General features: G+C 44.5%; 1 protein-coding gene across 3 annotated transcripts; it reads right to left on the bottom strand.

The window, feature by feature from the left end:
• Positions 1 to 77: 77 nt before the first annotated feature.
• On the bottom strand, positions 78 to 24919 carry phc2a (polyhomeotic homolog 2a (Drosophila)). Of its 3 annotated transcripts, none has more exons than XM_048240300.1 (13): positions 24868 to 24919; positions 21366 to 21524; positions 18173 to 18337; positions 16739 to 16825; positions 15853 to 16156; positions 9476 to 9969; positions 9173 to 9329; positions 4325 to 4536; positions 3807 to 3945; positions 3433 to 3547; positions 3178 to 3289; positions 2145 to 2439; positions 78 to 1503 (listed from the first exon to the last, which is right to left on the bottom strand). In XM_048240300.1, the coding sequence occupies exons 1-13, from the start codon at positions 24871 to 24873 to the stop codon at positions 1349 to 1351; spliced, it is 2400 nt and encodes a 799-aa protein (XP_048096257.1). In that variant the 5' UTR covers positions 24874 to 24919; the 3' UTR covers positions 78 to 1348. The 3 variants fall into 3 exon arrangements, with proteins under 3 accessions (XP_048096257.1, XP_048096256.1, XP_048096258.1); XM_048240299.1 differs by having other exon boundaries at positions 16739 to 16891; XM_048240301.1 differs by lacking the exons at positions 9173 to 9329; positions 9476 to 9969; positions 15853 to 16156; ... (2 more) ...; positions 21366 to 21524; positions 24868 to 24919 and adding an exon at positions 5179 to 5465.

The raw sequence follows: 24919 nt of genomic DNA on the forward strand, positions 1-24919 counted from the left end.
CATATTAACAGTGATAGTCCCTGGCTCAAGTAATCTCCTTTGGTGGCAAAGGAAAATCATTGTGAAACGACACCGTATTTTTATGTAAACTGTTTATTTCTCATATACAAAATGAGACTTGTCAGAGAACTGCAATTGATGACATTTTTTTGGTGCTGCAGGCAAACTATTTGTATGCGTGAGTCTTGATCAACATCAAACACAAGTACATACAACTGAACTATCAATGCCAACATAACACACCGACTCATTGGACTACTGAAACAAAAAACACTGATGAAACTGCTTTTGGAAAGCTAACCTGGTAATGCACTCCAGTCTGTGAGTTTCACTGTGTATCCCGGCAACAAGGAACAACAAACAGCACTATGTACATCTACTGGTCACAAGTCCAGCCCTCTACACTGAACGATTGTGATCATGAGGTGAGAGACCTTTAATATACCTTTATTATCCCTGCAGACTGATTGACCCATAAACCTGTGTGGAGTCTATGGAATCGGCTGGTGAATGTGATCTTAGGGTTGAGATAGAGAATAGAGAATCTTTGGGATGCATTCAGATAAATATTAGGCACATCATGAAAAAGAGTTATTCTCCTTTTAAAAACATTTGCCACAACCACTTCACTTTACAACAGTTTGCATCACTGGTTATGATGAACAAAGCCAATTACAAACTCTTGAACTAGCATTACAAATGGGATAAGCAATCAATGTTGGGATTCTCTTTGAATGGGTCCCTTCATTTATACAAACATAATTGCAAACTGATACTACTGGTTGATTTAAAAGGGACCCTTTTGGGGTGGTTGCAAAGCAAAACCACTCAAACAGCATATCCGGTATACTGAACAGGAAAACACATGTAGGTCATTTAAAAAAAAAAATTCCTTGTGTTTGCCACTGAGGTCAGGTTCACAGTTCCAGTTAAACTGAAATAACACCCATTCACATTTCAGATGTGTTTCTACGCAAAACTGCCTTGGCCCACCCTGTTGTCCCAACCAAAGTCATCAATGCAAAGGGCTAAACCACTTGTGCTGCCCAGAGTCCTCCAACATCAATGACCTCCATTTCCCACCAACTGACTTAAGTTCAAAATCACTTCAGGTCTAATCCCTTGAGGACAACAGTTCAATGCCGACCTGCGAAACAGTATCGATGTATTTAATCTGTGGCTTCATGTTGTAGTCTTCACCACACAAGAGCCCTTAAGGAGAGATGTTTGGACAGGTGATCAGTGCAGAAGCTTTGAATTCTTCTTCCAGTCTCTTTCTGAGCATTTGTGTCATCTGAGGTGTTCCAAGGAGAGAACAATCAAAGGTGTAGAGGGGAAGCGAGAGGCGCTAGGAGTCTTTGAGCATGCTGATGCGGGCAAAGATTTTCAGTGCGGGCCCCAGCTTTATGTTCATGGTGCTCATGAGGTGGTCCTCCTTCAGCAGCAGCAAGGCCTGGCCGTCGATCTCCTGCGAGCGGAACTCGTCGGCTATCTCCTGGCAACCTGAGGGGACAGAGGTGAGAAACAGGAACTTGTGTAAAAATGCATTTGTCTTGGTATAGACTAGAGGAGTAAAAAACAGTGCCAATAGCACCATGTTAAATCTTCACAACTACTAATGACACTAAAATCTGCACTACTACTACCAGAGACTTTCTAATGAAGAGACACAGCACTCAAAAAATACTCCATAGAAATGCATGGGGCTAGTTTGTCACGCCAATATGGCCGGTGTCTACACATATCCCACCCCTTCCTCGGCAAACGTCGACATGTGAATACATTGAGCCAATCATATGGTGTGTTGTGAAGACATCGTGCCAATCATGTGTTGTGATCTCGCCGCTGGAGCAAGATTGGTGTCGTGAAGCCTTGCGCACACGCAGTTCGACCCAAAGACTGTGCCCGATGAATGCCCATAAAACGTTGGTATATGGCCGCCGAGTGGAGGGACTTCCCTAAAAGGACTTTGCTACTACTACCAACGGTGCCGCCACTTTCTGTTTAACATGGCTCTAGTGCCATGAATCAACCCAGTCCACTTCCTCTATAAGGCTTGAGTAAATATTCTCACTCATTCTTCACTCTGCTGCACGTTTGGTGTACCAATAAAATAAAAATACCAATATGAGCACCACACCCACCTGGCAAAGAGCAGATGAACTCGTAAACGTCCTCCACATTCCACTTGGCAGGGTCACTGGGCAGGAAGGGCTGGTTGAGCAGGGGTAGCTCGTGCTCGTGCCTCTCCCCGTGCTCCACCGAGCCCCGGTCATTAGCGGGAGGCCTCTGCGCCCCTGAGCTGGTGGCAGATAGAGGCGAGGGGGGCTCCTCGTAACTGGACATGTCCGAGCACTGGCTGGACTCCCCTTGGCTGCCCCGGCCCAGGTGTGGGGACGAGCGAGCGCCGGCCATGTGATCCTGGCTGTTGGAGGTGGCCTGTCGACAGGAGAGAATCTCAACATATGTACCATATACTTATGCTACAGTGCTAACCACATATATAGAATCCTTTCTATATCTACAGTATGATGCTAACTTTAAAATCAGAATCAGAACTGTGTTTTAGTGGCCAAGTCTGTTACACAAGGATTATACAATTGTTGATTGTCTAGCGGTATAGACAAAAGTATACGTAATATACAATACAAAGCCAGTATAGACAGTGCACAATATATAGACAATGTGAAAATATACACAATGCACAATACAGTAGTATAGATAGACAACATAGAAAGTGTACGATATACAAACAACGCGCATAGTAGACTACATGAGCAATGCATGGTCTACATCAGGGGTCTCCAACCTTTTTTCCAACCTTGTATTCACATAGCTGATCTCCACCCAAAACCGCTGAATAAGATTTGTTCTGTAGATTTTGAATTTGATTTCATAGGAATTTTAACATGTTTCCCAAATGATTGGGTTATCAGATTCATGAACATCTTCCTCAAACAATTTGGAGATTTTTTTAGAAACAGGTAGGGAGCTACTGGTAGCTCGCAAGCTAAGTGTTGGAGACCCCTGGTCTACATATTCAGTTGTGTAGTTGCACGGATGTGCCAAGAATAGATGCATTACAATAACCATCATATCCACACTTCTATTAGACCCCTAGGATTGCCCCGTCAGGTGACTGAACGCGGGTACTAATAAGAAGGGGATTGAGCTCACCAGTTTCTTGGCGTCTGATGTTGTGCTGGAGGATCTTTGCTTTTTTAGCTTCTCCATTGTAGTGTGGCGATTAGGGAACAGGCCCATTCGCTTGGTACACCCAACATTATACCTAGAGCACATGCAAGCACACAAGGATAAGACACATGAATCAGTTACCCCATAAAAGTGCACAGAAGGTAGATATATATGTTGTTACAGGCCCCAAAATTCATTCAGTCCAAAGACTGAAGCCAGGGAAAAAAAAGTATTTACCTCTTAGCACAAACAGTTGAGCAAAACCTCTTTGACCGCTTGAAGTTGTAAGCAAAGTCTACTTTGCCACACAGCTCACAGGAAAGTGTTGGCTCGGCCTCCTGATTTTTTAGCTCTGAAAAAAAAAAAAAAAAAAGATGAGCCCTTAATCAGTGCAGAAAGCTTGCCTCAGACAAAGACATTCCAGAGTCAATAAGACTAGAATAAAACCCGATCTTCAGCCAGTAAAGGTGTCAATCATAATCACACACCTAGCGTATTCTCATTGACGTCACTATTTTCTTTAGCTGTGTCACCTTTTTGCCTTCTATTCTCTTCATTATGCAGTCATGTGCAAATCTCTGCAACAATAAAACCAAATGGAAGCCCTGTACCTTGTTGTGAAAGATCCTCCATTTCAGAATCGGCCGTATTCACTGAATTTTCATGAGCTGCTTTCTCAGAGTCCGAATGTGTCTGTTGCTGTTGTTTCTGTTTCTTTAGGTTCTCGATCAACAGTGATGGTCTATCCACCTGAGTATATTTAGAGCACACAAGTTGCAACACCCAAACCACTTAGAACACTGTGCTTAAATTGTGATATATGCTTTCAGGTGGACTACTCAAGCTCAATAAACAACATCATGTCAAAGGGGTACAGTGAAGATATCTCTTAAGTGAAGTACAGTGAAGACACATTGGGTCTACATGTCCACTAGAGGGAAGTATGTATCCTTTTAACTTGGAGACGCCAAGGTGATTGAGCAGACAACTATGATTTGTTCAGTTACTCTAACAGCTGATTGAATTAATTGGCTTGACTGTGGTTTAACTGAGGTTCATTTCTGACATCTAACTCCCTTGAGATTTCAGTTTGCGGACGTAAATGGGATGGTAGATGCTATGGACTCACTGGGAATGGCTCTGCTCCCTCCTGGATAACGAATCCTTCAATGACGTGCGTAAGGATCTGGGGCTTCACAATAGCCTGGGGTGGTTTACTCTCGCCATTTTGAGGAGTACTGCCGGTCACAGTGGGCGCATTGTTCCCATTGCCCGAGGTCATGGCTGGAGGTGAGCACACACCTGGTTTCGCATTCACTCTCCCCTCTGCGACACCCGCGCCTGAGGACAAGACAGTAGCATCCATCAACTTAGCAAAGGCAGTTCACATTTGCCTTCATATTGCAATACAACTTTATCGCTGATGTGAATAAGGATATGACCATAGAAGGAAATGTAAGTTAATTAATAATTAAAACAAGCAGGTTCAGCTTCCCCATATAGGTCTCGACTGTCACTCAACCATTGGGCGTCTCGGTTTACGGTCCAAGATATGAAATTCATGCAGCCATCCATACGGCAAATAACTAAAAGGAACGATGTTTACTTTTGTAGATGGTATCAACATGGCTCTCCTTAGGTTGGTTTAGCTCGCATTAGTTTCACATTGATTATGGCCTCCGTAATCAAACAACGTAATTGTGCAAACATTGCATTCATGTGTGTGAATTCGCGGCACGACATGAAACGTTAGAGATCTGTGATCTTATGACGAATTAATTAGCATTGTAGGCTAATGAATGCAGCCGTCGGACACTAGTTAATGAAAGCTTTTACGCGCGGCTTCATTATGTAAACAGTACCCAAAAGTTATATTTGGGTACGCGCGCGCGAGTCCAGCCTATGTTAAAAAGTTATACTACAGCGACATTTGGCAGAAGAAAAAACCCGCCACATGAAGTCCCAACCCAAAGGCTCACGTACAGGGGTCCTGACAATAGTCAACAGCCTCCACAAGCACACGCCTTTGTTCCGTTCCGCGACTCAGCCAGTGGATCCTTCCACTACTATTCCAAGCACCCGTTCAAAGAGGAGGAAAGTGGACAAAGAGTTCCATTTTCTGCGTATTCCACGGCGTTGCACACGGGTTCCATAAATAGATACTGAGCAAGACAGGCAAATCTCGCCCAAACTTTTTTGTTTTGTTTGTACAAACCGACTCTCCCGCATGAGCAGCAGGGGCACATTCTCTAATCCCCTTTGTATGAGGGAACTGAATAGGAAACAGAGGAGGGTTGCGATTGGCTGAGTCAACTTGGAATTCTATCCAATGATGCCTTGTATTTACTAAGAAATGCGTCTGTGATTGGCTGAGAAAGCGTGATGGCGCTCTAACAAATATATGGAGGGAGAGCGAGCATGGTAAATTCTTGAATTCCCCACATGTCGTTTTGAAGGGAAAAACAAATCGAGACTCCAATTTTTGCCACTCTGATGGGTACCATTACAAAGAAATGTAATCAGTTATTTGTATTGTACAAAAAGATGCATCGAGTAATCTATTGCAATGGAACAAAATGGTTATGATTGGAATTGTATTGAATTGAAAAGACTCAAAGGAACATCTGCTAAATAATGTGTAGGCCTATTGCCACTAACTGCATCCATTATGAAGACCTTTGACTACTGGTAAAATTAACTGTTTGACATGTTCCATATTTGTCATTTATTTCCCATCAAGGTACACTTGGTTTGGCGCATGGTTTCTGGAACACCCCATCATCATTAAAGGGACACCAGGCAACGTTTTCGTGTTAATTACTCATCTTCGTAAATCGGTATATGGTTAAACGACTCATTACAGTGCGAATGAAGACTCTCTCGCCCGCCCCTACTGCCTGTAGGAAGAATATCCCGCTTGCAAGTTCAGTGTATCCTACCCGCCGACCGAAGCAGGATCAATTACATCCTTAGAGGCAGGCTACTAAACGCTAGCGATTGTTGCAAACGTGTGTATAATGGCAGAGCTGGCGAAAAAGCAGCGAAAACCCTTGACGGAAGATGCAAAGAAAAGGAAAAGAGCTTCAGACCGAGCGAAGGGGGAGTTTCGTAGAGAAAAAGCATCAGGCTTGCCTGGTGTCCCTTTAACAGAATGTGTTAATGTTAAAGTCAAAAATAACAGGTTAAAAACAGATAATGAAAATGAATGGCAGATAAATACCTTCACCTTGGTAAACTTCCGATATTTACATGTAGGCCTTAGCAGCCTATTTATCTCTGACCAATGATTGAGACATGTTTTTACTCAAAAGTATTGTATCTGTCCTAGCACACATTTGCACAACAGCTGAAACTGGCCCAGACTTCACAGATGCTCTTACCATCAGCTAGCTGGAAAGAACCGTCAGATATCATCTGATGCGTCTGACTTAGTGGAAATAGAGGTTGAGACAGGTCCTCTGATAAACGCTATTGGCTTTCCCATTGACAAAGGGAAGCCAGAATAACACAGAGTGGCTGATGGAAACTCAATCTTTCATGAGGACAGAAGAGTCCATTTAAAGACTTCAAGTCAGCAGGTGTGCGATGCAAGGCGACAGCATCGATTGACGTATGCAGACTGCAGGACACCATAGAAATCTGAATTTAAAATCAATGCATTCTTGGTTTGTGGTCACCAACCATAATTGTCCTGAAGCAGAATCCAGTTCACTTTTCTGGCAGGTGCAACATGACAGTAACCGTTAGCAACTGTTAGAATATATATTGAGAAGCACTGGGTGAACACATATTATAAGTACATGATGTGACTATTACAAGTCACATATTCCTGAATTTTGAATACTACAGCTGACTTCACAAAACTGTATTGAAAATAACTAATTGAATACAAGTTCTTGGTTTACTTCAGATGAGTCATGTGTAAACCTCTTTGCTTCAAGTACCAATATGAAAAACTAGAACCTTCGTAGAGATCTAATAGACTGTTATAAAAAACACTGCCCTTTGGGTACACACTCATGCCACACTCTCAAAACACGTTCTGGCATGTAGTAATAGAGATCCAAGCACTGTAGCACAAAGCCTGATCTTTACAGACACACATAAAGAGCTTTTAAACACTGTCTTTGTTTGTTTTTCTAAACCATTTCATTGTTTATACATTGTTTGTATTTTCTGCCATTCAGTGCCTTGACAGCCATTTGAAAAACACCCAATGATTTATGACTACCACCACCACCACCATCACCACACAGAGGCCTAGTCTGTTCTGTGTGGTTGATGCCAAAAACGGGAGAGGATTTCATTTTTGGTGTCAACTACACAGTGCAGACCAGGCCCTTTGGTCTCCTCATATGTTACAGATTATCATTCATAATTATGAGTCTGATTGGATGGGCCCTGATCACACCTGCCTGGCAAGCGGACTGTGTCCACCTTTATTCCGTCCGTCCCAGTGGGGATTACCCAGCGCAGCCCCCTCTCCCCTAATTATGGCGAAAGCTGTCACTTTCCCCCCCGAGTGCCGGCCCCGGACAATAGACACTGGGGCGTAACAGATTTAGCCTTCCGCTTGAGGGGAGCAAGAGAGCGCGGCCATCCAGTCCTTTTGTGTTGGGGTTTGGCAGGCCTACAGATGGCAGTGATGTTGTCGCCTCTCTCTCTCTCTCTCTCTCTCTCTCTCTCTCTCTCTTTGTCTCTATCTGTCTCTCTTTCTCTGTCTCTCTCTTTCTCTGTCCCTGATTCTCTCTCTCTCTGTCTCTCTATCTGTCTCTCTTTCTCTGTCTCTCTCATTCTCTGTCCCTGATTCTTTCTCTCTCTCTCTCTCTCTCTCTCTCTGTGTCTCTGTTTCTCACACTCTCTGTCTCTCGACTCTGGTTCGGTCAAATGAAAGCCTGGTAGTCATTATTAGGTCATGGCTTGGACTAATCGTGCTTCATCAGTGCATGGTTAAGGAAATCAGTGTCAGCGTCAACACAGAAAATTAGGATGAGAACAGAACATTTCTTGTGGGCATAAGTTGTATGTGTTTACTTTTCTGATGCATGCCATCAGTATGCGACACAGTTGGATTTTTTTTTAAGCCGTGCTTCATGACATGCATGAATTTTTCCCATGACCTGAGACTTGGCTACTCATATTCTTTACTAATCTCTCCTAATTGGCCATGCAGATCCTGCATGCTGTGATTCAGCACAAATGCACACAGTGGGCATCTAAAGTATTACAGGAGACATTCAGGCGATCTCTCAAACCGCCTACTTGCACACTTCAAATACTTACCGTAGTTTAAGTACATAGTGCAGATATTGGGACAATAACAACCATCGAAAAGTGGGCACAACGCAAGTAAGTGCTCAGTGCACACTAGCAGTGTGCTGACGGAAGTATGCAGTTTGAGACACAGCCTCAGATCAGATGATCAGGGATTCAGCTAAAATGAAATTCTGAGTTTACCCCATTTCAATGGAAGACAGTACAATCTGAAGTTGATTGCATCTGAGGCTAACCCAAGTTTTCAAAATGCATTTAGATATTAAAGAGAATTATAAGCAGGACTCAGTGTTCAAGGATGTATAGAGTATTTCAAACATTGCTTGGTATGTTGGGGTTCTGCATTATGTTTTGCATCAGTTTCTGTGTGTGTGTTGGTGAGCAAATCTTGTCCCCAGATGGCATGAACTGAAGATAATGGATTATGTAGAAGAGGGGTATCCCTCAAGGAATATCTTCCTAGGAATATATGTCACTGACTAGTATAGCCATATCCATGTCGTTGTCCTAAGTACAATGCAGTTCTAAGCTTTTAAAAAATATTATGGCCTCTGTATATCATAGACTTTGATTTAATTTATTAGACGATTAGAAGGAGCAAATAGCCACTACATTGTAGCATATTTGGTATTTACATCTTATGCCTATGTAATGCATATGGTCCTCTGCATAATAGGATCTGAGTGGGTTGTGTGAGGGTTACCTTCAGTGTTTCTGCCTAGCAGACTTGATTCTGCATTGGGCTCCTCCAGTGCTGGGACAGACATCACTAGCTGGTGATTGGACGCAGGACACGGCACCTCAGCCATGGGCTGTGCACAGTTCTGTTGCCCCACACCATCCTGAACTGGGGCACCACCCTGAGCAAAGGGGCAATGGCAGAGCCAAACCGGACAAACCAAAGATCAACCAAAGTCCTAAAACAACAAGCAAGCAAGGCAAAGACCAAACAGAAGATCTCCCCTTGAGAGAAAACAGGTGGTAAAACAATGCGAATGAGACTTACATTGGTCACTCCTGGCTGGACCTGAGGATTGGCAGCTGCCAGCTGCATGGGCTTTACATTGGCCGGTGAGGGGGGGCTCAAAGCTGGAGGGTGACCATTGTGAGGGAGCACCTGGGCAGTTACGGTGGAGTGGAAAATGACGGGCTGTGGGTTTGGCACTGCTGGCTTGGGCAGAATCGCTATGGTGCACTGGCTCTGGTTGTGGTTATGGTTCTGATTCTGCAAAGGAGCAGGCATGGCCGGCTGGATTGCCATGGCATGCACTGTATGGGCCTGAGTCTGCAAGCTGGATTGGATGGGGGTGGCTTGGGAAAGCTGGGCTTGGGACCTCTGAGGCAGCTGGGACTGCTGCTGCTGTTGCTGTAGATGCTGTTGCTGTAGATGCTGTTGCTGTAGATGTTGTGGTTGCTGCTGCTGCTGTTGCTGCTGCTGCTGGATTACAAACTGCTGTTGTTGCTGCTTGAGCAACTGGTGTGTCTGAATCTGTGTGTATGCTGCAACAGAAGTGAAGAAGAGGATTGTCTATCATGTTATGTTATATATGTGTCATGTTATACATAAAATCAAATCAAATGGCCACAGCCGGGGCACCTGGCGGAGAGGATTCAAAGCCAGGATACAATCTTGGTTGACTTTATTTATTCTCTCTATTCACTCTTTGTAAAATAGAGAGAAAAATATTTGTTATTGTTATTCAAAATGCATGTGACCTTTTACGAATTTGAATTTGTTCCTCGACCATGCTGTGGAGAAGCAGTCGTGAGGTCGGGTTTACTGGTGGTGGAAGGAGTATTTGCTAAATAAACATCACACAGCCAGAGGCCAGAGGCATTAACATAGAGAGTAGGACAGAGAAAAACAAACAACCAGGAAAAAAAGATCCCTTTGAGTTGTAAAAGCAGGGCTATTCAGAAGCCTAGCGCCCTTCTCCAAGAGGAGAACAACCATGACAGCCATTACTCAACAGTTTTGTTTTCACAGTTGTTTGTGTAAGTCAGAGACAGAACCTGCTAGCAGCGCTTGTTGACGGGGAGGATGTTGAGGCGAGAGCTAAATTATACCACAGACAGTCATGTTGAGACTAGTGAAATAGTGTGCTGTGCATGAACACTCACATATACACACACAAACATTCTCAAACATTCTCTTTCTCTCTCACTCTCTCTCACTCTAAACCCTCTTTCACACTAACACACTTTCTCTCTGAATGCTTTTCTCTCTCACAAACACACATGCAAACACCACACATACACATACACATACACATACACATACACATACACATACACATACACACACACACACACACACACACCCCTGACTCACTTACTGCCACTAAAAGGGATCATTGGCAATTCAGATAAAAATCAAAGGGAAACAAGCCATTCCCTAAATGTCTACATCTGATAGGAGAAATTAGCCCTCTGCTTTGTCCACATGAAACATATCACCATGGCCCCCTGCATAAGCCTGAGTCTCCTTTACCCATAATGCCCCCCAATCCATCAGTTGCAGTTGGGAAACTGACACCGTGCTTTCTTTGGGTTAATGGGTTCACTCAGCTGCACCCTACCCCATACAGCACAGCAAAATACAGCGTTGGCTCCCAGGCCCTCTGCAGCATAGCTCAGCACGTAAAAGCAGAATGAGTTCCCTACGAGAGGAGAGGAGAGGGGAGGGGATGGGAGGTAAGGGGGGGAGAGGAGAGGAGAGGGGAGGGGATGGGAGGTAAGGGGGGGAGAGGAGAGGAGAGGGGAGGAGAGGAGAGAAGAGGGGATGAGAGGAGAGAAGAGGGAGTAGAGGGGGAGAGGAGAGGCCTGCCATGTTCACACCCGTGCACCCGTGTCTCTGCACCTCCCTGACCTGATATGGGCGAGACGTCCTTTTGTTGTGGGTTACTTATGCACGCGGCATACCAGTCCCCCTCCTGGTCTTTCTAAACCCCCAGAGGCACTTAAACTATATAAAATAGGCATGTTGAAATTCACATGCCACTGTGGTTTTGAGTTTCTCTGCTCCCTGCTGTTACAGTGGAAAGTTTTTTTTTTTTTTTCTTCCCCTCTTTTCCGTCAGTGTAAGTTATCGGGAAACAAACCTCACCCCCACACACACACACACACATACACACACCCCCAGTGCCTGCTCAGGCGGCTAAAAAGGTTTATGACAGATTGATCGTGGTGGTATGTAAAGAATGGACAAATGTAGAAGCTGGTTTAAGTGCACAAAATTCAGCATTCTCCATGGTACATAGCTCCTGACCTTAGTGACAAGGGGCTCCAGTAAATCTAAAACGTGACTTAATGGCCGGCAACACCAACACAGCTAGCTTCGGGAACTTGATCCATTTCCTCTCTCAAACTCTTGGATATACATATTAATCCGAGCCAAAAACAGCCAACTTACAGTGTACTCTGACACTTCCAGGGGTGCTCAGTCAGTGTAGCTTCATATAGAGCTCGGTCTATCCTGCGGATAATTCCACACACCCTTTGAGAGGCGGAAAAGTTGAGAGGAATCAGAGTGTGAAGCTGAGCCACTGCCGCAGCATGTTTGGTGGGTCGGTATGGAGAGCAGTGGGAGAACGAACGAGAACCGCAATCTGGCTTGAGTTCCACCCACACATGAATGATTAATTCCAGCCTAGCACTCAGGGGGTCTAGGCAGGTTAGAAATGCCCTCTCACACACACAACGGAGAGAGGTACTTTGAGCCTCTTCATCTACTCTGGTGACTCACTCTCTCTACTATCTACTTACATGCTCTGGATATCTCATGTATAGGTTGGATATTTTCACTGCTGGTTATTATTATTATGGAACTGCATGAATAATGTTTCTTTCAAGGCTTGGTGAACCCAGGCGAACCTGTTAGCAATTTTTTATTAGTCTGGAAAGGATCCCATTGACGCCCCATTTTGTAATCACCAAAAACCCAGGAGACAGATATGAATGTGTATTATCTTTGGAATTGAGTAAACTACCTCATTTGAAACCTTTGTTTGGTAAGAGTTTAATGCACCAACTTAAGTTTAATTTCATGTTGGTCATGCCCCTGAAGGTCGTAAAACAGGAAGTTCGGAAACGGGCTTAGAGGCGATCCTTTCCAGTAGGACCTGCAGGTTCGTCTGGATTCACCCAGGCTAATTTCTTTCCTCTGTGATAATATGACATTGTGACATAGTTTGGTAGATAGACCTTTACCGCAGTTGAAACAGACATGACTCCTATTCATCACATATGTGTACAGTAAGTGGCGTTTCAGCACCCGTTTGGAAGGGTTCCATGGGAATGCCCTGAGAGTGAATCGACTGCATTCAGCCTAGGGGCCCAATCCATAGTACTTATGAGGATCGGTATGCGCAGGCACACTTAAACTGAATCAGCGTGGAGAGAGAGTCACACACACACACACACACACACACACACACAAATTGGCAGGATGGAGGTGATACACACCCACACACTCTCTCTCTCTTTCACTCGCACACACACATAAACATTTGCTTCTAGCTGCATGTTCTCAAATATATGAGGCAGATTCCTGATTACAAGGCAACATGTTGAACCCAAACTGAAACAAATTGTACATTGCAGTTGAGAGCTATTGATTTAAGAGGCATGCCTGGAGGAGGGGGAGAGCTTCCTGCTGCCCCATATACAAACTACATCCTCTAGCCCACAGCCCTAACATGCATGCGCGCACACACACACACACACACACACACACACACACACACACACACTTACATGCATTCAATCGCATGCATAAACAATCACACAGACACCCTTTACGCATATGCATACATGGACATTCACACATATGCATTCTCTCACACACACACTTATGCATACAAACACATGCAAGCACATACATACTTCACTCACACAAACACACAAACACACACACACACGTCCCTTCAGCTCATTATAGTCCCCTCAGATCTACACTGACCCCCCCATGTAAGAGCCCCCTGGTCAAAAGTTCCAACAGAAGCCCAGTGCCGCGTCTGCAGGGGTCACCCCAGGAGAGGGCCTGTTCTCACTTAAGAGCCCCCTCTCAGCTGCCCGCGGGCCTGTGATGGTCCGGTACAGCAGCCGCCACGCCGCTGCTGGCTATGGGCTTTTCATGTCTAATGAGATCCTCATGAAGGGGAAAATCAGTTCATGACGAGGGAGGGAGGGGGAACGACAAGGTCTCTCTTTTTTGATTTTAGACAGAGCCGCTGCTGCTATTTGTTTGTGTTTTTCTAAGGGCAAACTTTCCACCGTTAACAAGTCAGACGAAAAGCCAATAGGAAACTTTTGGCTTTTGGCGATCACTGATCTCTGATGCTGATTGATAACCTGTATTGTGCCAATGAAGAATGAACCCTCTATTCATGGTGTATTCAGTCAGCTTGTTTCACATTATATTACTAAAGGCATTATACTACACATCATACTACAGACTTTGCTGAACTCCTTAAAATGAACTGCGAAAGTACAATTAAAAAGACATTGAAATATTTGCTATGAAGAGAAATTACTGTAACTCTTGATGTATGCATTTCCTGACATTGGCCATGGAGCCTTTTGCTGTTTCCTATAGGACTAGTTCAAAGCGTGGTAAAGACTGGCTGACCAGATGTTCTTGTCAGATAGACTGATGATGTGTTACAGAAACAGGAACATTTCACTGTGCAACAATTTCCTCTAGACATTAACAGGTCCAGCTTGATAACAGGCATGCTGCACTATGTTCAGGAAATACAAGGTGAAACCCTGCAAGTGCTGATAATGTATCTTCTCATATGGTGACAATCAACATGTTATGTTTCCTTCCTCTCCATTCTGCTCTGGGTCAGTAGTAGTCTAGCAGTTATTTGGTGAGTAAGGGGGCTTTTAGGACTCATTTTCAAGTACTGCACATGGATTGGATCACTGGTGGAATACAGTAACGTAGTGTGATATACAGTATATGGCAAGCCATTCGGTTCTTGACAAATGCTTACAATTATATCTGAGAGGGGCTGAGACTGGAATTTGACTTGGTGCAGATCATGTGCCTAAAAAAGCTTTGAAACCCAGTTTGACTGTTCACAGCATGGCGGTCCATGAATAGACATGACACGTGGACCCCATGCAGTAGGCCTATTTGTTGTTATAATGAAACCAAGTATGCGCTCATGCACAATAAGGTTTATATGACATGAGACAAACATCCCATGTTACTGTTTTTAGAGTGCTTCTGTAGCTATGAACAGGGTATGTTGACTGCTCAGTTTTCTTGGGAAAAGCTTTTTTCACACGAGGAAAAAGAACCAGACCATCTTAACACCATTATAAGAATGTTTTTCCAACCACATAGTATTGGTGTGGGAGGGTCCTGTGGGCAGTAGCCATATCAGACATTGCAATGGTGTTAAGTGACACCCCAGCCTCCCCTAAAAGAGAAAGAGTATTTCACAGCGCAGACTAGCCAGCGTATTCTACGATCCTCTGCAGGCTAGCAGTGTGCAAGGTATCACATTCTACTGCAATGAATAGGCTAAAATGAAGTAATCCATTACACTGTACATCATAGCAGTATTTTAGCCATCAGTAACCTATGCTGTGAGCAAGCTAGCAGTATGTTAGTCATTATGTTCCGCTATCCTGAGCAGGTTAGCAGTATGTTAGTCATTATGTTCCGCTATCCTTAGCAGGTTAGCAGTATGTTAGTCATTATGTTCCGCTATCCTGAGCAGGTTAGCAGTTTGTTAGTCATTATGTTCCGCTATCCTTAGCAGGTTAGCAGTATGTTAGCCATCATGTTCTGCTATCCAGAGCAGAATAGCAGTATGTTAGCCATCACATACTACCATCCTGAGCAGGTGTGGGTCCCAACTACGGTGTCACTTGGCGCGCCCCAGAGGTTTGCTACCATGGCAACATCTAGGCCTCGCTTAAGTGCTCAGGACCAGCTGTTGCCATCACTCTAAAACTTGTTTTCGCCCCCCCTCTCTCTCTAATGCATAGCTAACGGAAAAGGGGAAAAAAAAACATCACCATGACAGACAACCTTATGCTGTGGTGACCCCACACATGGCTTTCGCAGACAGATCATGTCTCACTTTCTCCAGCTCATTGCCACAGCCAAACCAGCCAGGCTGGATGAGTATGTTGTGAGTTGTTGGAACCCACAGAAATGTCCTCAGGCTAAATGTTCCATAGCCTACCTATAGAAAACCATTTACATACATCTACTATTGGATTTTCTAAAAATGCAGGAGCCTGTTTTTTCAGTTTAATGTGGTATAGCTGACCAATCAGTTATTAGTTGATCTATTACCCCACATTTCACCCTTTAATAGCCTACTGTTTATAACATCCAGTGTAACTGGATACATAGCCTACCTGTGGTAAAGAGAGGATGACTGGTGACGGCAGTGACGTTTCTGCTGATGGCCACCATGCGGGCTGTTAGCTCGTTAGCACCGTCCATCTTGCCCCCTCCATTGGGGAGGGCACAGGAGACCTCGGGGCCTTCCCCCTTCAGTGGAACAGCCTGGCCCTGGCCGGGACTCCTGAACTGAGCTGCAGCCTGGGTGCCCAGGGAAAAGAGAGGGGCTGCAAGGGCCTGTTTGAGGCCCAGGGCCTGGACCGCTGCCTGGGAAGGGGAGACCTCCCCCTGCTGGCTGCAGAGAGCCAGGTTCGGCACCTGGAAGGAAATAGTTGGCACACACAGAGAGAGAGAGGGATGGAAGATGCATTGAGTCATTGGGCAGAATTTAGACTGGTAATCAGCTGGCTGTTCAGAAGGCGAGAACGCCAGAGGCTGCCAGTGTGTATTGAATGTCATTATGTGCTGAGGGCTGTTATAGTATTGTGTGTGTGTGTGTGTGTTTGTTTGTATGTCTAGTAAGAGTACCTGTGTGCTGGCAGGCTGCTGGTTACCTGTGTTTTTGTGTGTGTGTCTATCAGGGTTGTGCAAAATTCCAGAATTGAATTGAAACTGGCTCTTAAATTCCAATGCAATTCTTGAATTTCACTTGCATTTCCATTGAGGTAGCAAACAGGAAGCAGAATTGCAATTCGAATTTTGCACAACCCTAGTGTCTATGTGTGTGTGTGTGTCTAGTAGCACCTGTGTGCTGGCAGGCTGCTAGTTGGTTGGGTGTGTGTGTGTGTGTGTGTGTGTGTGTGTATCTAGTAAGAGTACCTGTGTGCTGGCAGGCTGCTAGTTGATTGGGTGTGTGTGTGTGTGTGTGTGTGTGTGTGTGTGTGTGTCTAATAAGAGTACCTGTGTGCTGGCAGGCTGCTGGTTGGTCGTGTGTGTGGGCACCTCTGTCTGGACTGCGGTGACTGTGGCGGTTGGAGTGAATATGAGCTGAGGGGACAAAGGAACAGCGCGGCCTAGGCTCCTAGCTACTTGCACAAGGTTACTTTGCTGAGCCTGAAAAGCACACCAAACACGTTCACTTTTTGGCTAGGAGCTCCACAAATGCGTGCCAGGCTGCTAGCTCATCCAGTTATTCTGGTTATTCGATTAATGGCGAAAAGAGAAAATGAATAATAATCAAGGACATTCTAAGAGTGAAGTAGAAATTCAATAATTCTAAAGAAATTAAAGGCACCCATTATTTTAGGCACCCCCCCAAAAAAAAAGAGTTTCCCCCCTACAAATAGGCTCTTTTCCTGAACGCTCTGTGACGATCACTACAGCAGATGTGCCAGAGGAAGCAAATCTATATACGCTGTCCCAGGTCTCATTTGTTTTCTAAATGAGCCGCAGTGGTCCCCGAAATAAACGCTCCGGCCACAAGAAAGAGCGGCCGCACAGTCAGAAAATGTGACATTCGGACAGCTGAGGGGAAGGGGAGCACGTCCAGATTTCCACAGTAAAAACTGCGGCTGTGTTATTGCTGTTTCTACAGTCTGCGTGGCGAGAAATGATTCTATTCTAGTCGCTGGGACATAGGATATACAACCAGAGCCCAGCATTAGGAAGAGAGCGATGTGGTTTGGGCTTGAAAGGGGAGATTCACGACAAACCCACTGACGCATTTAAGTGAAATATGTCCAGGGTCTTTACTGACGTTCCTAAATATTCACTAATGGCACGCATGGACTGCCCACTTCCTCAGGAACCCCCAAAAATGCACACAAGTAAAATACCACATGCTTCTCAGAACTGTATCCTTTTACCTATTCTGAAAAAAACATCAGTCGGCCAAAGTGGGAGTCGGATTGTGAACTAAATGTGATTCATACGGGGCACCCTTGCGGGTGACACTGCCTTCAAATAAGGGCCCCAGCTCCACACAATGATTTGTATTTATTTTAAGAGATTGGAGAGGATGCTTGGAGTCTATGAAGGAAATGCTGTTGGGTGACCCTCAACCCATTTTTTTTTTCCAGTCTCCACGGTCACTTTTGTGTGCTTTTTTTTTTCCTTGAGAGAAACTAAAACAAACCGGCAGGCCACTGATAGATGTACAAAGGAAATCTGTCATTCATGTTTTTTGTTTCGCTTACATTACATTTTCATGTTATTTAGCTGACGTTTTTATCCAAATGACTACAAATGAAGTGGTGACCACACAAAAAAGGGAAACCATCAAGGAACAGTGCGACAAGGACATGATGTTAGTGCGGCAATAAGTACTACTTGCATTAAATCAAGTCATGGTTCTAGAAGGGGGATTTCTCCATCAGTCACTCTCACTGTTCTTACCATCTGTGCGCGCAGGTACATCTGGGCCTGGCTGGCGGTGAGGGTGGAGGCTGAGGTGTTACCTAGCAACACGGCCTGCTGGGTGATGCTGCCCGGGGTGGAGCTCACGCTCTGGGCTCGGCTGATGAGCTGGGCGGCAGCGGCCGGAGAGGTGGCCAGGTTGATCTGAGAGGAAAGAGCGAAGAGAGAGAGAGAGAGAGAGAGAGAGAGAGAGCAGGGAAGGAGAGTGGAGGGAATGAGTGTGTAAGTCCAAAATTCATAAACCTGGATAGGAGAGTCCATATTATCATCATGTCTGTGGTGGTATTTGTGATGTCATGTCCTAAGAAATTAAGCAATATTTGCAATATGAGTGCTTGTTGGACAAAAAACATAATTATGATGTTTCTGTTGGCTAACAATATCAGAAATGAGTTATTATTTTCATTTTGAGTCATCAAGCTATTAGCTGCACTTTAAATAGATTATGGTTTTCCTTTTGGAGCTCATTGTGTGTAAAAAACAGACTCAGCTGTGCTTATGTGAGCATCTTTAATGATGGCAATTATCTAATTCAATGGAGTTTTTTTGGTAAATTCACCAAATTGCTCCTCACAGCCTTTTAGATCTCTGTTCCATGTGTGTTCAAAAAAATAAAAAAAAATCACACACACACTAGTGTTCGTACACAGATGTGGTACTCTAAAAGGGAAACACACACACATGGCCCGGACCAAGACTTAAATTATTCCAACACATTGCTTCAGAAGCATGGATTTCACACAAGGAGTGTCATTGGACTGGCTTTTATCAGAGTTGCAACCTTTACGCGGTGGTTTCCTGGTTACCAGTGGGCTGCCAACACTGTGGTTTCATGCTACAGATGGGCACGGTCACCCAGGCTGTCCACCCACTTTAACATTGGGCCATTTAGTTATAAACACATGTGCTACTATTTCTGGAGGCCCTGTTGAAAACAACGCTCGCGTCCCATTTGCAGCGCTCTCTGTGGTTCGTGAGGACTGCATTGGCTGGGATCTGACTCCATGTTAGCAGAGCTCACTGTGGTTAATGAGGACTGCATTCGCTGGAATGTGGCTCCAGGTTGTCCTGAGCTTTGCCTTCACTGGGCTGAAGAGGGTTTAATCATGGCTGTTTGTTGATGGAGGTTGTGGGGTGTCGGGGTAAGGGGAGAGAGGGGGAGAGCACAAGTCAGAACCATTGCCCATTAATCAACACTGTGAGCGTCTTGGCACTTCAAAAACACAGAACAGCACTCGGGGAGAACACTCAGCAGGAAACAGAATCCCCCCACTCTTTTACCCAGAATGGTCAAAACATACATTCTCCTCTCCCAGTGAAACTGACAACAACTACAGGGGAAACCTAACCCATAATATTTCACATAGCGCATTGCTATATATGGGTTGCTATCTCAATCAGCGGACTTAATGAGTGTTCAACAAATGACTTATTGCTCTGAGCTCTTTTTTGCTTCAGTGGAGCAGTGGAGCCTAAAAGAACAGTATTAAAGCAAGATGTCGGAGAGGCAGTTGAGGTGATATTAATATTGCACTGTCCGTAAGAAACAGGATGTGATAGTTCTCAGCTGGAGTGAGGTCCTTCACACACACTCAAACAAGCATGCTCTGAGGGGGCCACGCTTCAAAAGCTCTTATCGCAGCCTTTCATATCTCAGCGGCTCAATGCCAGCCACTGTCTAGCTAGACAGTGACAATTAGCTTAGAACTGCCCACACTAACCTCAGGCTAACTGTGCGTAATAACCAACAGCTTTTCCTGTCATTGATACCCTCCAAATACACTCAAAGCCCCTTGGAGGGGAATGATGTGTCTTTTCATCACACATTTCTTGAGATTGCTCTAAATTGTGGCTTAGGAGAATCTAACCAAATGCAACACCAGAGTAAAACGCAGATGGAAAACAGTTCAGGCTTTTAATATACTCTCGGATGTCATTTATTTCACAGGTTTAGAACCGTTCTCTCTGGAGCTGTCTAGAGGGATGAAATGAGCACCATCCGCAGTGTTTAGACAGATATTTATCAGTGTCAGTCCTCATCAGCAGCCGCCTCACTGCTCAGGTTTCACAGAGCTGCAGCCAGACCGGAGGGCACAGAGCTCAGAGCTCAGCTCAGCACAGCAATGGAATTGAAGAATGTGATGCCTCAGATGTATGTAAAGCTGAATCCCCATTGTTCAGCACATATACATACGTCTCCGTAATGTTATTTTCATTGTGTGTGTGTGTGTGCGCGTGGGCGTGTGTGTGTACACATGCATATGTAGGTGTGTGTGTATGTTAAATGAATTCATCATCTGCTTATGCATTTTATATACCAATATTGCATTAGTGGTTGAGGGTTTTGCACAATGGCATATCTTCTCGTGTCCCAGTAATAATATAACTAATATATTACTGTTTACCTTCAAGGAAACAAATGCATTATTAAAAAGAGATTGAGTGCTTAATAATACTTTCCATTAATGCACAGTTTTACAGTAAATGGTAGTTTATTAGTAGACCTATCTCTCTGCCTGCCAGAACAGATGCTCGCCCAGTGAGCACTAATGACTTTAAAAAAAAACAGATGAAATTAAATAGCAGAGAAAACGCCACACCCAGTGACATATGATATCAGACTAATGGCTTTATGCTCAACATGCAAGTGGTGTCCTTGACAATGGGGCAGGTTAGATTACAGGACCAAAGTAAAGGTCAGGAGAACATATCTCTGTTTCTTTCAAATCAACTAAAGAAGGGCCCTGAGATTTTATTGTGTGCTGATAAGTGTTGGGGATTTATGTTTTTGACTCTGCTCACCTTACTGAAGCTTTTGTATATTTCTTTAACCAAACCAGTTGATATTAGTGACAAACGTTTTATGTATCAGTGCGTGTGTGTATGTGTCAGTTTGTGTGTGTGTGTGTTTTGTGTTCATGAGTGGGTGTATAGGTGTATGTGTGTGTGTGTGTGTACGTGTGTATATGTGCGTGTGTGCGTACGCGTATGTGTGTGTATGTGTGTATGTTTACGTACATGTGTGTGTGTGTGTGTGTGTGTGTGTGTGTGTGTGTGTGTGTGTGTGTGTGTGTGTGTGTGTGTGTGTGTGTGTGTGTGTGTGTGTGTGTGTGTGTGTGTGTGTGTGTGTGTGTGTGTGTGTGTGTGTGTGTGTAACTGCCCCTCCCCCCACCTGCTGCACGGCGGCCAGGCTCTGGAGCTGCGTGTTGCTGAGGTGCTGCTGCTGCAGGGCGGCCGTCTGCAGCATGAGGTGCTGCTGCTGCGCCACGTACATCTGCTGCAAGTACTGCGCCGCCGTGCTGGGCTGCCTGTTCAGCGCCTGCTGGATCACCTGGACACACAGAGAGGGAGAGAGAGATGGATAGAGAGAGGGGGGGGGGGGAGGGGAAAAGAGAGAGAGAGAGGTGGAAGGGGAAAGAGAGAGAGAGAGAGATGGAGGGGGAAAGAGAGAGATGGAGAGGGGAAAGAGAGAGGGGGGAGGAGGGAAAGAGAGGGGGGAGAAGGAGACAGAGTTATGAATTATATCCACAATAACCAAAACATACACTGTAGAACTTGCTACCACCTCCCCCCAGACTTGAGCATACACAGACACACAAACACACACACACCCACACACACACACACACACTACCCGCCACCGGGGGCAGTGTAGTTCTTTCCTGTCACTGGAGGGGTCAGTGATCTCCATCATGGCAGCCCATCTGTCAAAACACCCCCCTCTCACCCTCACTCCTGACAGCAGAAACACATTCCAACCCCCCAGCCCCCAGCTCCCTGCCCTGCTCCATCATTCAGGCTTCAGAAAACAAGGCCTGCAGCATGTGTTTGTATGTGTGCGTGGGTGCGTGTGTGTGTGGTAATGTCGTCGCGCATGCGTGCGTGCGTCGCGTCGCGTCGCGTCGCGTGCGTGCGTCGCGTCGCGTCGCGTGTGTGCCTGCATGTGTTTGTGTGTTTGTGTCTGTGTGTGTGTGTGTGTGTGTGTGTGTGTGTACTGTATGTGTGAGGCGGAAGGTGCCATATGATGACTGTTTACGTTGATGGACCAGTCCAGAGTGCTTGCATAGCCCTTGGCTATGACCTATGGGTTCCAGCATAAACCTCTGGGATCCACTGCCCTGATCTGCCATCACTGTGCAGCACAGCTCTATGGAGGATGCCTGTGCAACGAGGGAGTCCATCTAGAGTTCTCCTAGGCTTTGCTAAAGAGTTACATTCATGGAGCTAGCTTTTCTAATGATCTGCAGATCTCAAGAGAAAATATAAATATATATATAAATATATAAATAAATAAATAAATTAAATATAATGTGATTACATACATGTGTACTTATCATATTTGTGTTTGTGCCACTGCTAAAATACAATTGAAATGTAAACTATTCCCATAAAATGTAAAATAACACCAAACAAGTTATTTCAATGAACCCCATCTTCAGGACCTCATATGTAATGACTGGCTCCTGCTTTGGACCACCAGTCATAAAAGCCAGATGTGTATGGATATCGTCAAATTTGCTCACCTACTTTATAGCACATTGTGCTGCAATATACCACCAAATACACTACCTACAAGACGCTGTAAAACCACACATCTCAACAAATAGATTCATATACATTTTTCATTTTTGGAAACATAAAGTGATTGATCTTTATGTCTGCCTAGAGGAAGCAGTCTGAAGCCATGCCAAGCATCTTAAGATTACTTCACAATTCTTCAAGGACCTTTCCCCTCTACAGTAGTTTTCTCTAAGCAGGGTTTTGAGGCCTTCAAGCCTCATACATAAAACAGATCGAACTCCTTAGTACATTTCAAAACTACACTCACATCCAAAGAGCACTTTCTAAAAATCTCAGAAGTTATTTAAATGTGGGAAAGTACTGTATAGTGTTTAATTATTTCTTAAAAACAAAAACTAAAAATGATCAAGTCAAAACTAGAAGTAAAAAGTAAGTAAGAGCCAATAATTAAAAAAAAAAACCATGCTAAATAATGATTGGCATCTTTATAATGTTCAAACATGCAAGTGAAAGCAAACAATGTGTAAATGAAGATGCTCACCCAACTCTATTAAATCCTCCACACACTTTTCTCCCCTAAACAGAAACAGCAACAGCTGGGCTGTACAGTTCCCATTGCAATAGTCCAGACCGGTTCTCAGTAATACTTTTCTTCACTTTGGACACCAAACAACTTGTGACTGAAACATTCACATGAAACAAGATATACCCCAAATGCCTTAACAGCCAATAGGTCCTGAAGACTGGCTCGGCCACTCCTTCTCCCCTTAGAGACATCTCTGCTTGAGTGACACCCTGTGTATCATGGCATATTTGGGCATAAAATGCCTTTTCACCTTTGACCTGTGAACCTGACTGGGGATGACCTCTTCACTGGCCCAAGGGTCGCGAAGGAAGGGCAAACTGCATAATCCTATCTGCCTAAAGGAAGACATGTTTAGTGACAGACGCTTCTGTCCTGTTCACCCCTTAAAGTGTTTGTGATATGCTGTGCTGGTCACCAGGGTGAACCAGGGGGAAAGAGTCAGAATTCACTTCACCACATGCCAGGTCATTGATGACGTTGTACAAATAGGTCAGAAATGGAATGAGTCCAACATAATGTAAAGGGAAACATTGGCTGTTCATTAAAATAACATATTGATTTAATTTCATGTATTCTATTCTGAACTGTCCTCTTGTTATTGAATGCTTAGAAACATGCGCTGTCAATGTTTCATGCAGTGCATTCTTTAGGCTTTCAACTGATCTTTTTTTATGTTTTAAAAAAAATATCCATCTTAAACACCTCAGTTAGTTTACCCTCTTTATGTAAAACACTAATAGGCTGAAGGGTTAAGGACATCAGAAGTCATTAGCAGGTCATGGTTCATACCTGTTCCTACTCAAGCTGACCACAAACAACAAGATGGATGGCATTTTCTTGAGGCGTGACAAATAGCATTCTTGACCCCAGTTTGCCCATCAGTCTTCTTAAAGCCACACTTTGTTCCTCATTCGACAGCAGCTGTCTACACTTTGCAAAAAACTTTAGACATACACTCCATCAAAAGTTAAATCAACAACGTTGCTTCACTTTGCAGTCTAATGGTATTATTAAGGACTCTGTTGCTTTAGGCAACCAGCAGATGGCAGCAGTGACATGTCTATAAAAAAAGACCCCTCTCAGCCCATTGCTTCTGCTGACTGTAGAACAAGGCCTTAATGAAAATACCAAGACTGATCTAATAATCCACTACATTAATTTTAAAACTTTTGACATTTCATACACACTACCTCAGTGGTTCCCAAAATGTGCAACAGCCCCACAGGAGGGGGTCATGGAGTGACATGAAGGGAGGCATGACTTGAGAATGGAACAACAGAATAACAAATCTGAACAACCAACTACTTGTCAAAACACATACACACATAATGGTGACATATACATTGACAAAACAAACAAACAAAACAGACATACGTGATGACAAAGACACTATTTATCCACCTCTATACTGAATTCAGTTTAACAGTGAAAGTGTATGGATGAAGAAATGTGGGACAGTTAAAAGTGAGTGCATCTGAGCCACTGTGTTGGGATGGGGAGGATTATATTTTGGACCACATGGAACCACTGCACTGATTTCAGCATGTCCAATGTAAGCCTGGCCTACCTGCATCTGTCTGTCTGGGACGCCGGCGTAGAGAGAGATCTGAGGCGCAGCG

This window comes from Alosa alosa, chromosome 4 (assembly GCF_017589495.1).
Source record: "Alosa alosa isolate M-15738 ecotype Scorff River chromosome 4, AALO_Geno_1.1, whole genome shotgun sequence".
NCBI lineage: Eukaryota > Metazoa > Chordata > Actinopteri > Clupeiformes > Clupeidae > Alosa > Alosa alosa.

What these genes read in the sequence shown, in the direction of transcription:
- phc2a (XM_048240299.1), bottom strand. An exon ending in AGGGAGCAGAGCCATTCCCA is followed by an intron (nt 3,946 to 4,324) that starts GTGAGTCCATAG and finishes AAATATACTCAG; the next exon opens with GTGGATAGACCATCACTGTT. An exon ending in CATCAGACGCCAAGAAACTG is followed by an intron (nt 2,440 to 3,177) that starts GTGAGCTCAATC and finishes TCCTGTCGACAG; the next exon opens with GCCACCTCCAACAGCCAGGA.